At 38.5% G+C, this 14397-nt stretch overlaps 1 protein-coding gene across 8 annotated transcripts in view; it reads right to left on the minus strand.

Moving 5' to 3' along the window:
- LOC127663017 (prominin-1-A) overlaps positions 1–11341 on the minus strand; it is a 105113-nt gene extending 93772 nt beyond the window's left edge. For 4 of the 8 annotated variants that reach the window (XM_052154404.1, XM_052154397.1, XM_052154399.1 and 1 more), the window contains exon 1: positions 10834–11341. In XM_052154404.1, the coding sequence (XP_052010364.1) occupies positions 10834–11065 (232 nt within the window). In that variant the 5' untranslated portion in view covers positions 11066–11341. The remainder of the gene's footprint in view (positions 1–10833) is intronic. The other 4 variants (XM_052154398.1, XM_052154401.1, XM_052154400.1 and 1 more) reach the window with 1 other exon arrangement.
- Between the last annotated feature and the right edge of the window lie 3056 nt (positions 11342–14397).

The raw sequence follows: 14397 nt of genomic DNA on the forward strand, positions 1-14397 counted from the left end.
AAGGAGTGATAGCAGTGAACAATTGAATTTTTTTTATTATTATTGAATTATGTGTAAAAAAAAAAAATCTCCCTTTTGAAAATAAATAAAATTAATCTAATAAATAAGAAAGCTAACAGAATTATAATAATAAACCAAATTATAAACATGATAAAAATAGCATGTAAATATAACATGTTATATAACTAAAGCATGCTAGTTTACATGTTAGCATAGCATGTTAAATTAGCAACTAAAAGAAAAATAACATCAGCTGTGTGAGCTTTTAAAGTAATATCCTATGTTTATTAACAATGGACATATACTGTCTAATAGATTCTACCTTTAGATTATTTCATAAGAAACTAACATTTTGTCAATATACAACATTTACTTTTACTCATGTAAAATCGTGAAACAATTTTGTAAAGGTGATGATGTGTAATGATGTTTACATTTTTTTAGTGCATAACACATTGTTGCTCTTTTCCTCCTCAGTGCTGTTTGGCATGTCAGGACTGTCTACTCTTTGAGAGGTTCGACTTGACTTCCTCCATAAAGCTTTAAAGAAGAAAAGTCTCACTAGAATTGAAATTGGACACATCAGTTTTGAGGTCTGTCTATATCGAGGGAAGCCCAGTTGTTGCACGCACGCGTTAGAGAGAAGAACAGATCATTAGTGCTAGCTGATTCCGTTACACTCCTGCAAAAGTGCAGATGAGAAGCCTTTAGCTTATTGCGAGATTATCATTAAATCTGCTTCAGCAGTCCTAAATAGGCTATCACTTATGTGGCAGCAGAAATATCTTCAATGGTAGAACCATGGTATTGTTCTTTCCCCGCTGTCTGCTTGGCAGATATGGGCATCCCAATCCGAATAGACCTGTGACCCATCAGTTGAGAAACACTGCTTTACCTCCCACAACAAACACTCACTTATGTCAGACCCCTCGCCACGCTTCTCTCAGACATTTTCTCCACTGTGTGTGTGTGCTTGTGGCACAGGTTGTCGAGCTTGACAGGCAGATGAGGAAGAAAGTAGATGTGGTCGTGCAGGTGAGATTCTCTGTCCAGTTGCATTTTTTTCTCAATACCATAGATAAGCAAATGCACATGGTATGAAAACTGTCAAATTTCACACCATGGTATACCATGAAACCAGTATAGCGCTGCAATGCTAGAATGGAGGCCAAGCAGAGTGAGATAACTGGGGCAAGGAACAAGGGAAAAAGTTCAAGTTCTCATTTCCTCTCAGACTGACATGGCTGCCTCTAGAGATGGAAAAGAGCAAAGCAAGCTGGCGGCTCACAAATATGCCGCTATGGGTATCATCTGTGATGAACAATAGTGTTTCATCATTCAGCCACCCTGCTGGCATGGATCATATTAATGAACCATCAGCTTGGCAGATATGGGCATCCTGTGAGAAACGTATTGTTTTATTATCTGTATATTAAAGTGAAGTCTAATTACAAATAGACATGACAGGAACAATTATGTATAAAATTGCACTTCCGCTGAGCAAGACTATGCCTCTTGCTTACATAGAAAATAGCTGCCTTGGGTTACCAAGATGATTGCCAAGTGAACTGACTTCCCAAAGTTGCCTTAAAGGGACTTTGGCCAAACTTCAATAAATACACATAACATAATGACAAACTACAATCTCTTTACAAGCAACGTAGCTTTTCATCCACTTCTGGAGCATTTTGTAACATTAAAAAAACTGTCCTGGCAGCGCTGTGCCCCATTTTTAAGAAACAAGGATCTGTTAAGATCTATGTAAGTATTGCATTTCTTTCAGAAACCATTTGCTATTCACACCTCATATAACACTACTGCATTCAGACATATGTAAGCCAATGGGGAAAACGCAAACACACTGACTAGGATACACTTAAGTTGCCCTGGCAGCTGAGTCTACTGCATATGTCTCCTTCCGATGGATTGAGTCAGTCATCCTGCACCTGTATTGTTAGTTTTAGGTGCTGCAGTATAATCTGTAATGGAGCTAAAAGTTGCTCTCATGGGGATAATATTTTGAAATATTATTAGCAAGACATTGAAATGTTTGCAAAAGTGAACGTTACACCGATCAGCCGCAACATTAAAACCACCTGCCTAATATTGTGTAGGTCCCCCTCGTGCCACCAAAACAGCACGGACCCATTGAGGCATGGACTTCACAAGACCTCTGAAGGTGTCCTGTGGCACCAAAACTTTAGCAGCAGATCCTTTAAGTCCTGTAAGTAGCGAGGTGGGGCCTCCATGGATCGGTCTTGTTGGTCATACACATCCCATAGATGCTAAATCAGATTTAAATCTGGGGAATTTGGAGGCCAAGCCAACATCTTGAACTCTTTGTCATGTTCCTCAAACCATTCTTGAACAATTTTTGCAGTGTGTCAGGGTGTATTATCCTGCTGAAAGAGGCCACAGCCATCAGGGAATACAGTTGCCATGAAGGGATGTACATAGTCTGCAACAATCTTTAGGTAAGTGATACGTGTCAAAGTAACATCCACATGATTGCCAGGACCCAAGGCTTCCTAGCAGTACATTGCCCGGAGCATCACACTAACTCCGCCAGCCTGCATTCATCCCATGGTGCATCCTGCTGCCAACTCTTCCCCAGGTAAACGACACACCCGGCTGTCCACATGATCAAAAAGAATAGTAATTAATCAGACCAGGCCACCTTCTTCTATTTCTTTCATCCACCATGATCCAGTTCTGACGTTTACGTGCCCATTGTAGGCGCTTTCGGCAGTGGACAGGGGTCAGCATGGGCACTCTGACTGGTCTGCATCTACTCAGCCCCATATGCAGCAAGCTGTGATGCAGTGTGTGTTCTGGCACCTTTCTATCATGGCCAGCATTATGTTTTTCAGCAATTTGTGCTACTGTAACTCTTCTGTGGGACGGACCAGGCGGGCTATACTTCGCTCCCCACGCACATCAGTAAGCCTTGGGCACCCATGACCCTGTCGCCGGTTCACTGGTTGTCCATCTTTTGACCACTTTTAGTAGGTACTAACCACTGCATACCGGAAACATCCCACAAGACCTGCTATTTTGGAGATGCTCTGACCCAATTGTATAGACATCACAATTTGGCACTTGGCAAAGTCGCTCATATCCTTACGCTTGTCCATTTTGCCTGCTTTCAACACAAGAAATTCAAGAACTGACTGTTAACTTGCTGCCTAATATATTCCACCCCTTGACAGGTGCCAATGTAACGAGATAAGTTGTGGCTGATCAGTGTATACAGTGCTTTTCTGTCATACACTCAAAGTGCATTACATAGTGAACAGTGGATTCTCCTCAAACACCACCAGTGGGTATCATCCACCTGGATGATGCGACAGCAGCCATTGTGCACCAGTACACCCACCACACACCAGCTATAGGTGAAGAGGGAGAGTAGAGTTAATGAGACAGGAGAGAGCAGAGGGTTTTCATTTGCTGTCTCTCTCTACTCAAAATCGTGGCGCTGACCACAAAACTAACGTGACCCATATAAATTCTACGGAGTTTTTTTTTTTTACCTTATAGCGCTATAGAGGAAATCAAACAGCAAAACAGACCAACAGTCTACCCACAACGGACAAGGAAAACAGCAATAACATGCGTCAAAATACAGGGGTTTTAAACTAAACATTATCAGCTTTAATACAATTCTGTTTGAATGATTTTTGATGTTTGGAAACAAACCGGCCACATTTGCCTTCAAACATTCATATATTCTCTACAGAAACGACTTTCACTGGATATTTTGAATGTATTTTTTTCTTTGTTGCATTGCTTTGAGAAGATGTTGAAGTTCTTGAAGAAATGTTGTATTATGGTAAGGTTGTTTTAAACCAGGATGGTTGATTTTTGTATTTATATTTTTGTTTTAATTTATGTTTATATCTATTCAAATATAATATAATCAATCATTTAAATAGGAATTCCTAATATAATATAGGAATGTAGTTATCATTTATATATTTAATTCACTGACTGGATTATCCAAAAAACTAGACATTAAAATATGGTTATTTAATATATAAACCCATTTTTATTGATTTTCCAGAAAAAAATTACTATATTGTGAAATATAAAATTATTAATATCGTGATATAAGATTTTGGTCATATTGCCTACCCCTAATTTCCAGGTGGAAATACAGTGCAAAGGTCAGCTGACTGCACAGTGTAAAGGCCGCAACTGCTTTCGGGTCCTTGAATAACGTATAACGTGCGGGTAAGGGCAGACGGTGGACTTTCTGGTGCCCTATGCAGACTGCATAGTATTCGTGTAGGGTGCGGCGGTACTGTCTAGGTCACAACTACCAATGACGTGGACCAATGGCAGTCGGTAAGCATTTTTCCTAAAAGTTCGCCCCATTGAGCTGTTATGAACCACCGAAACGAATGCAAAAACACCTTCTTTTTGGACAGATTTTTTTCTAAATCACATCACACCCGTGCGTTCTTCTATTCCGTAGGAAGTATATAGAGGCCTTAAAGGTGGCTATAAGTTCTTAAACATCTGCAAGGCAAGACTGATTACAATTTAGTATGTAAATTGATGTAAGAAAGAAGACAACTGCAATTCTGTATTCAAATATGTTAATGGCTTCATTATGTTTACATTTTGAATGATGAACATTGATGTAAGTCAACCGTGAACTTTTATCTACTATTTCTTAAGATGTAACCCAATATTTTTACAAAAGCTAAAAAAACTACTGATAGGCTAAAATGATTTACAAAATAAAGTGTGGGTGTGTTAAGTTATTCAGGCTGAAGTAATTGGATAAGTTTAATATTTAGAGTTATGAGGACTAGGGTTGCAGTGGTACACCACAGTATGAAAATTGACGGTTTTCATACCATGTGCATTTGCTCATCGTATAGAGAATAAAAATGCAACTGGACAGAGAATCTCACCTGCGTGTGCGCATCTACTTTCCTCCTCATCTGCCTGTCAGACTTGTCAACTTGTGCCACAAACACGCACAGACTGGAGAAAATGTCAGAGAGAAGCGAGGCGAGGGGTCTGACATAAGTGAGTGTTTGAGGTGTGAGTTAAAGCAGTGTTTCTCAACTGGTGGGTGACGACCCAAATGTGGGTCGAAGGTCTATTCGGACTGGGTCGCCGACAGCAGGGAAAGAACAATACCATGGTTCTACCTATTGAAGATATTTCTGCTGCCACATAAGTGATAGCCTATTTAGGACTGCTGAAGCAGATTTAATGATAATCTCGCAATAAGCTAAAGGCTTCTCATCTGCACTTTTGCATGAATGTAACGGAACCAGCTCACGTTAATGAACTGCTCTGCTCTCTGGCGCTCGTGTGCAACAACCGGGCTTCCCTCGATATTGCAGAGAGCAGACCTCAAAACTAATGTGTCCAATTTCAATTCTAGTGAGACTTTTCTAGTTTAAAGCCTTATGAGAAAGTCAAGTCGAACCTCTCAAACAGTAAAAAAAATCAATAAAAAATGTAATACACATCATCACCTTTACAAAATTGTTTTACGATTTTACATGAGTAAAAGTAAATGTTATATTTTTAATGCTTTTTATAGTTTCATGTGAAATAATCTAAAGGTAGAATCTATTAGAACTCTGATATTTTATAATCAACAGTGACAGTTTTAGTTACAGTTTCAGCTAGTATTTTTTTTTCATAAATACTATAATTTGTTATTATTACTATTATTTAAGACTAGCTACACTGACCTAACCATGGTAATGAGGAGCCTTTCCTCCTGTGTAATATGTTCTGTTTGAATTATGTTTGAATTTAGGAAACACACAGGATTATAATGGACTCATATAAGTAAATATGCTCTTCAATTTTTAAAAGGGGGGAAGAAAACTTCTTGTCGCTTTTATTGATGACATCAACAACAAAAATAATGTAAATTGGTGCATGTCTTTGAAAACCATGAACAAAACTATGCAACATAAAAGGAAATGCAACCCAGGATACATTAAATACAGTTTATGTTTTTGATTTCCAATGTTACATTTTTCCTGAAGGAAAACCAGTTGATAAGCACTGAGTTAAAGGTACAGACAGGAGCAGTCTATCTGCTCTGTTGTGCACTTACAGGATATGTTAACTGTTAATAAACATAGGATATTACTTTAAAAGCTCACACAGCTGATGTTATTTTTCTTTTAGTTGCTAATTTAACATGCTATGCTAACATGTAAACTAGCATGCTTTAGTTATATAACATGTTATATTTACATGCTATTTTTATCACGTTTATGATTCGGTTTATTATTATAATTCTGTTAGCTTTCTTATTTTATTTATTTTCAAAAGGGTACCGGGATAACGTGATACCATGAAACCAGGATATTTTCTGAGATGGTTATCATACCGTGAAAATGTCATACCGTTGCAACCCTAATGAGGACCTATCCAGAAACCCACTTAACCCCTAACCAGAATGTTGTAAGTAGTTATGAGACATTATGAAAATATGAAGAAAATCTAACAGGATTGAAAGTTGATAATTTAAAATTGAGCCCATTTGCAGTGCTTACATATTATGTTTTGGAACATGTAATTAAAGATGTATGGAAGCCAGGCACAATTTTAAAGACAGAGGTGAATTAGATGGAAATTTGTTTTAGATGAACAAAATGAGATAGAGCCCAAGGCTAAAGAGAACAGAGAGTAATAGCAAAGGTGGCTGTCAGCACAGCCAGTGAAATAGCTGAGAACAAAGATATCCTAAGTGCTCTCTAATACTTTTCCTGGCAATATGACAGCCAGAAACCTGAACCCTTCAAACTGAGTAATTAGAAGGCCATTACTGCCATCTTCCCAAAAGGCTTTGATGTAAATGAGCAGTTTGGTACGTCTAAAGACACCAATAGTTTCTTATTAAGACAGTTAGTTACAGTATAATCCGTTCTGTTAACTTGCATGTTTTCTCTTCTGTACATTTCCTTATTCCAGAGTAATATTTAAAATATTGTGTGAACCAGAAGAATGTCACACAACCATGTCTTACTTTCACTTGTCATAATCCATTGAGATTTGAGGGTTAAAGGATTTGAGGATGTCTCACTAGTGGTGTTGTGAGACATGTCTTCTTAAGTCAGTTCCAATGCAAATACTACAAAAAGCTAAATTGCATTTTTGGTCACATTTAATGTACCTTTGCATGGCAAAATTCTGCAGGAAGAAAATGGCAGCATGGGTGGATGTGACGCAAGTGTGGAACCCACACAAACAACATGTTAAGCATTACATTTTTCCTCCAGCAAAGTTTACATCTTTTTTGAAGTTATAAAAAAAACTCACCACTTAAATTTTTGTTCGTCCATTGTGAACATTCGCTGAATCTTGGTAAGAAGCACTGCACTAAATATGATTGGATGCTTATCAGGAACCTCTCAGGTTACAGATTCAGGCCTATACTGTATATAAATATTGGTAAAGTAATTAATATCTCTCTCTCTCTCTCTCTCTCTCTCTCTCTCTTCTGCTCTGCTTTTCTTTGTGGCCTCTTCTTTGGTACTCACCCACTCACCCAACAAAGGCATTTTCCCATCCTGATCTCATGAATATTACGAGGCAAGAATAAAAAAGTTACGTGATTTATTAAGCCCAAAGTATCCTTTGATTTTGACGTGAACGCTCAGCGTCTACATACAGTCGAGCGAGTGCCTGTCAAAGTATACTCCATTAAACGGTTCCCGCATACACAGGCGATTGGTGCATGGATGCTACGACTATTATAAGACACTGGACTATTTCTCTTCAGGAATTTAGACCCATAAAAATGTCTTTATATTCCTTCGGCCTCAAGTTATATAAATGCAGGTATCTACTGACCTTCTCACACATGCGCTCTTGACGTGTGCATCCACTGTTGTTTTTTAAGTGCAAATAATTCCAGGCGCATGTACATTCTGCGCATTCAAAGAAAAATTGGGCTGCGTGCGTTCAGTGCTCGAGCACTCTGCTGATGATGAGATTTGTGTGACGTGTCCTGTGTGTGGGCATACGCTGAGTGTCTGCATCTGACTGAAGTATACTTTAGGCATTATATGTTTCCCAGTGAAATGTCCAGGTAGGGGGCACCAAAAGTGAGCGAAATGGTCTCGTTATCAGACTAGGTTTTTAATGTGAATATTAGTTGGAAGTTTTAACCTCACTAACCTAAAACTTAACCTTAATGTGGGCAATGGTATTTTAAATGCAAATGAGAGGTGAACAAAATAGACATCCTTACCCTTTACCAACACTAAACTTAAAGGTGCAATATGCAACAATTTTCATGTAATATTTGCCCTTTTTTTTGCTAATGAGTGAACGGCTTTTAAGGCAACTTAATACATGAGCCCTTCCCGGACATCCTATGTTGCCTATTAAAGCCTGTAGACTGATTTTCATGTGAAGGGAGCGGGTTGCTTTTCAAACATCCAAAGGATGTGACATTTATGCGTGCTCCCAAGAGCCTTGCCTCAGTGCTTCTCTTTCAACAGAGACATCAGTCTGCAACACTAGGTAACGTTATCTTAGAGATGTAATCCAGCAAACGTCCAGCTCCCAGCACAACACCGACTCCAACATAAACTCAGAGTAAGCCAAAAAAAATTCAAATTATCTAATGAATCCTGTCTGGCTAAGCGGGAACGTGATCATGGTCGAGCAAAAACTAGAGTGAACATCGGCAGGGCATTTGATTACTTGTTGCTGTTCTTCTTATTGGCAGGTAAACTTACATAACTGCAAAGCATGTGAAATATAGTGCCATAAGGATTGTTCTGTATAATTTGAGCTGAACTACAATAACACATGAAATGAATGCTAGACAGTGTTCAAGATAATGCAAAAAGCTTCATTCATCAGTGTGATGTAACTTGGTTATACAGAAAATATATACAATCAATTATTATAAAACAATAGCACATCGATATATCAAAATGACAGTTGTGAAGGAATCACATCAATACTGAATTGTGTCAACATATTTATAATGTACAGTCTATTTTATATCCAGCTACTGTCATCATCCACCAAATTTAGCTAACAGCTATTGATAAAGCTGGCTGGCACCAACATAGACTATCTTATAAATGCAGTCAATGTATCATGTAAAGAAAAGTGATTACTTAAAACTACAGTCTCACATAGTCAGACGTATATCCACACTTTGTTTTAGCCCTGTTCCAGTACTGGAGTGTTAAATATAATGTAAAGTCTCAAAGTATGTAGTAAAACAATCATAACTGTGTAATTTTAATTATGCTACCTCATCTGTCAGCATGATGGCGGTGAATCACATAGTCTCTTTGTACGTTACATCATTGTTTTGGTCAATGCTCGTGTCCCTATGGAGTGTGTGCACGAGCACGAGCAACAGGTTGCTGGCTGCAATTCACTTAACGGCCACAGGTGTAATTAATTCTTAGATTAAACTTTTGTTTCACGCGTCAGCTTGAGTGCTTGACTGGGTAAGGACCATGTTGGAATAAGTGTGCAAATATAGATGCGTCTGTAATACAAGCTAAAATGTATCTTTTAAAATGGTGCATTATAGTAAAAGTGTTTCAATATCATAACATTGCAGTGTGTGAGTAATAGCGTGAAAAATAAGTGTTTAAAAAGTCATAATCATCAGCTGTAGTCGAGATTTGTGTGAACGTCAATAAATCACACAGTTGTTGTAGCGCCTCTAGTGTTCATTTCAGTCTAATACAATTTAATTAAGGCAATTGAGACGTACACATACACATTGAAATGAAACATTCATTCAGTATTTGCTCTATTAATTGAAAATATTTGAAAACAGAAATGTGCATTATCCAAAATCTATTGATAAGGATGTTGGCAGACTCCTGTTACTTGGCCAATCGATCATGATTATTGGACAAAGTGGTAAAATGACTGCCAATTTTTCATCCTGGTAGATATACATCACTCTATAGATCTTGGCAACAAACATTTATAGTCAAAGAGAACCAGTCCAGCTGAAACTGAGATATGATGGCACTGTTGTTTGGTCTTTGCATCTGGACAGTGTCTCTTTCAGTGCAAATCAAACACAGTGACATGAACTATCATAGTGGAGTACTGCCAGAGAGCCTTTATCATTCTAATTCATTTCCCAAAAGGCTACAGCTGTGGCTATTTTTATTTGAGAATGAAAAAAAAAGGAAAAATAAAAATAAATGGCAAAACAGCAGGAGTGCTTCATGTGTTCACAAGACAGCACAGATGATTTAAGACCTACTGCTAGAGGGAAACATCACCATTTACCAGATGAAATGAGCAAACTGCAGGAGGAAGGGGAAGTTCTACGACCTTCTGAAGCAGAAGAGAACATTTGACTGGTCGACAAAGCAGAATGTATCTTATGATGCAATGTTTATGTGTTTGGCAGATGCCATTATGTTGTCGTTGTTCATTAGACAGTGTCCACATGTAGCAGACTGGAAAATAAAAAGCACAGCAACATATGGCATTCCAGATTAGTGTTTCAGCTCATTAGGAAGGTGACTCAAAGGGTCACAATCCTAATCTCAAGGTTTACCAATTAATGATGGAAGTGGGGGTGGGGAATGGGACAGACCAGTCAGTTTCAGCCCACACCTGCTAAACTCACCATGGAAACAGCAGGTGGCACCTACCACACCTGAAGCCTACCTGCTCATGATGTAGATGAAGAAAAATCAACATCATCGACAGTGTATATAAGTAATCAGATTCAAATAAGTAACTCAACAATTAGTGGGAAACCTCAGATTTCCACTGTTCATTGTGATGAATGAAACACCTGGTGCAGGTGCACAGAAGTTCACAAGAACATCACCAGACCGAGCTTACCTTCAGGAAACGGGTTAGGTTGAACCACAAAGAGGAAAGCGTGCATCATGTTAAATAAAATCCCAATGGCTCCAGGATCGTAATAGGCTACGGTCTCGTATACTCCGGAGGGCACGAAGCCAAAATCCAAAGTTCTCCGCCCTGGAGCTGAAGGAGAGCCGGACTGCGTGTCCTGGAGTTGACCGGACGTCAAGCCCCAGAACAGAAATATCAGTCCCGTTTTCCACAGCATAATTCGTTCCAGTGTTGAATTTATTTTAAAAGGGCAGATGATGGAAGTGCAGGAAATCTGGGAGTAGTAAATGAGGATAGTCAGGGAACAGGAACACTGGAGATAGACCGCAGGTCTCAAGTCCTGTTGTCCGGCGAACGGTTCATGACGATCATGGTAATGGTCACCCGCGGTGAGCGGCTCCTGCAGGTTCACGGTACGCCCCTCTATTCGATAATAACATGTGATGATGAGCGTGAGGAAGTAACTGTTCGCTCTGTGCGCGCGATTAACCTCGTGAGGAAACGGCGGGTTCTCCGCCTGCCGGATGGTGAAGACAGCGCAGATCAGCGGTGATGTCAGTTGTTTTCAATACGTCCAGTCCTCTTTTCTACTTTCAAACACTGTTTTGGTACACTGTCTGACTTTTATTTTATCGTTTTTCCACAATGCTCCACTCTGTAGCCCAAAAAACGACAATATAGTCATTTGTCATTGGACACGCAGTCTTTAAAGGAACAGTTAGCCCAAAAATGAAAATTCACTCATCGTAGACACCCTCATGCCATCCCAGATGTGTGATTTTCTTTCTTCTGCAGAACACAAACAAAGATTTTTAGAAGAATATTTCAGCTCTGTGGGTCCATACAATGCAAGTGAATGGTGGCCAGAACTTTAAAGCACCACAAAGCACATAAAGGCAGCTGGAATGTAATCCATACGACCCCAGTGTTTAATCCATGTTTTCGGAAGCAATCCAATTGTTTTAGGTTGAGAACAAACCAAAATATAACTCCATTTTCACTGTACATCTGGCCATTGCAGTCTGTCGGCACAATCGTGATTTTAAGCTCAATTATACTTCCTAGTGCTTGATTTAGAGTGACATTTTTTTGGGATTTTGGTTTGTTCCCACACAAAACAGATTAGTTTGCTTCACACGACATGTATTAAATCACTGGAGTGTTATGGATTACTTTTATGCTACCTTTGTGTGATTTCTGGAGTTTCAAATTTCTGGTCACCATTCACTTGCATTGTATGGACCTACAGAGCTGAAATATTCTTTAAAAATCTTTATTTGTGTTTTGCAGAAGATAGAAAGTCATACACATCTGGGATGGCATGAGGGCGAGTAAATGATGAGAGAATTTTCATTTTTGGGTGAACTATCCCTTTAATCCTGATGTGTAATGTTAATGCAACTCTGTGTGGTAACATGATGTTAGGCATATTAGACATCCTTTCATATTAGGCATTGAAATAGTAATTAAAAAGGAAATACAAATAAATGACAGCATCCTAAAGCCTCCTTCTCAGATGATCTTTTTCATCATTCACTCACCCTCATGTCATTCCAAACCATTATGACTTTCTTTCATAATGAAAACATAATGGGAAATGAAATAAAAAATGAAATGAAATAAAAACATAAAATGACTTGTTGGGCAGAATGTTAGGATCCATCACCATACACTTTCATTGTACTGAAAATAGAAGTAATGAAAGTGACTGGTGACTGTAGCTGATATTTTGCTTAACATCTTTTGAAAAAGAAAAAAGTAATTCAGGTTTGGTCTTTTTTTTAGGATAGCTATCCCTTTAACAATCTGTAAGGTATATTGCTGCAAACAACATTATGAATGCCATGATACATTTTGTAAGGTTACCAGTATTTTGATAAAATTTTTTGTAGAGGCTGAGAAGGCTGTGTTCCTGGATCTTTTGTTGGAACAACATTCCTTTCAACAAACCCACTAAAATGAAATGGAAATGAGAGGGGTGATAAGAAAGAATGTTGTTCATGCACCAACTAACTCAGCCCTAATGTTTACCCCAACCCTATAATCTGATTGGTTGATGGAAATGTTGTTTCAGGACCAACAAGGATGTTAATCTTGGGACATTTCCAGCTTGGCAAAATCTTAATCAAACTGGTGCTGCTGGGTATGTGGGTGCTCAACGCATGGAGGATTTACATTTCAAATTTTAAGACTTTAGCTAGCCTACTTGTTTGACTTTTTACTTGTTACCTACTGTTAGCCAAATAAGTCAATCCACTGAGTGGGCTCAGATCTCCTCCAACATTACTATTTATTTTCTCAGATTTTTAGGGCATTAAAGGGAAATGAAATGCTTCACAACAGAAACCAGAATTATTTTATTTTTTTATATACTTTGTGTATTGAATTCCTATAGCTTAAATGTAGGCTGTTAAACAGATATCACTTTATATTCCCTCTCAATCTGTGTCTATAGTAGTCCTGCCTAATTCCACATATTCATATCTGGAAAATGTATTTGCTGGTCCTCTGTGTCACCTCTTATTTTGCAGGTCCAAAATTTCAAGGAAGGGTATCAAATTTGGCAATCTGACTGCAGTGAAAGGATTTTAATTAACCAGCATCAAAGTTATTTATCCGCTATATTCTGGGAATCAGCTGCCTAATTCATAAAAAATGTCAGGGAGGTACATAATGCTGATTACATGATATCAGACCGGGATTTTACATGATTAAATTGTCATTCTTGCAGTGGATTAAAGGATTCTGCAAAGAATGTGACTGGTGCAGAATGTTTTGTGTGTCAGACATGGCAGAACAAAGGCATAGTCCAACAGTGCCAAAACCCCGCCACTCTGTTTGGACAAGAAACTATTCTTTTCTGAGACTGCAAGCAGGAAAGTGACAGATGACTGTGGTCACACGACGCATCAATGGGCAAACAGATTGGGTAGTTCTGCTATTATAAGTCTGCTGTCATACAGACTTTAGAGATGGAATAACATGAAGTATACATATATAAAGTCAGTTTGGAGACACTCTCATGATTTTAAAAGCATTTTATTCTTAAATGCTTTAGTTATGCATGGAATTCTCCATTCCACTATTAGTTCATAGTTTTGAGGATTTTACCATTATCCTAAAATGTGGAAAATAGGAATAATAAAGAATAAGTCCAAACGTTTGACTGATTATATATTACTCCGATTCATAAGTGACCAGGATGTACATTTACATACACAGAAGTAAAACCGAAAGACACTTTCTTTATTTTGAAGCATACAGTTGCCTTAGAAACATACTGCTCTCCCGTTTCAATGTCTTGTTGTCAGGTTGGTATCTGCTGGTTCTGCTGAAGAATGACAGGGAGGTTTGAGGTATGTGGATGAGTGAGGTAAACAGATTTCTTCACAGAGATGGAGAAGGAGGGTGGATTTACTAGCTGTCCATGTAGATTCTATAAAAGAGAAGGTCACTCAGTGGCAGATTACTGTCTCGGGCTGTCGGATACATGGGTGCAGTTTAATAGCTGACGTAGAGAAAGCGTTACATGTGACAATATTGTGATTT

The sequence above is a fragment of the Xyrauchen texanus genome, chromosome 23 (genome assembly GCF_025860055.1).
Source record: "Xyrauchen texanus isolate HMW12.3.18 chromosome 23, RBS_HiC_50CHRs, whole genome shotgun sequence".
Lineage (NCBI taxonomy): Eukaryota > Metazoa > Chordata > Actinopteri > Cypriniformes > Catostomidae > Xyrauchen > Xyrauchen texanus.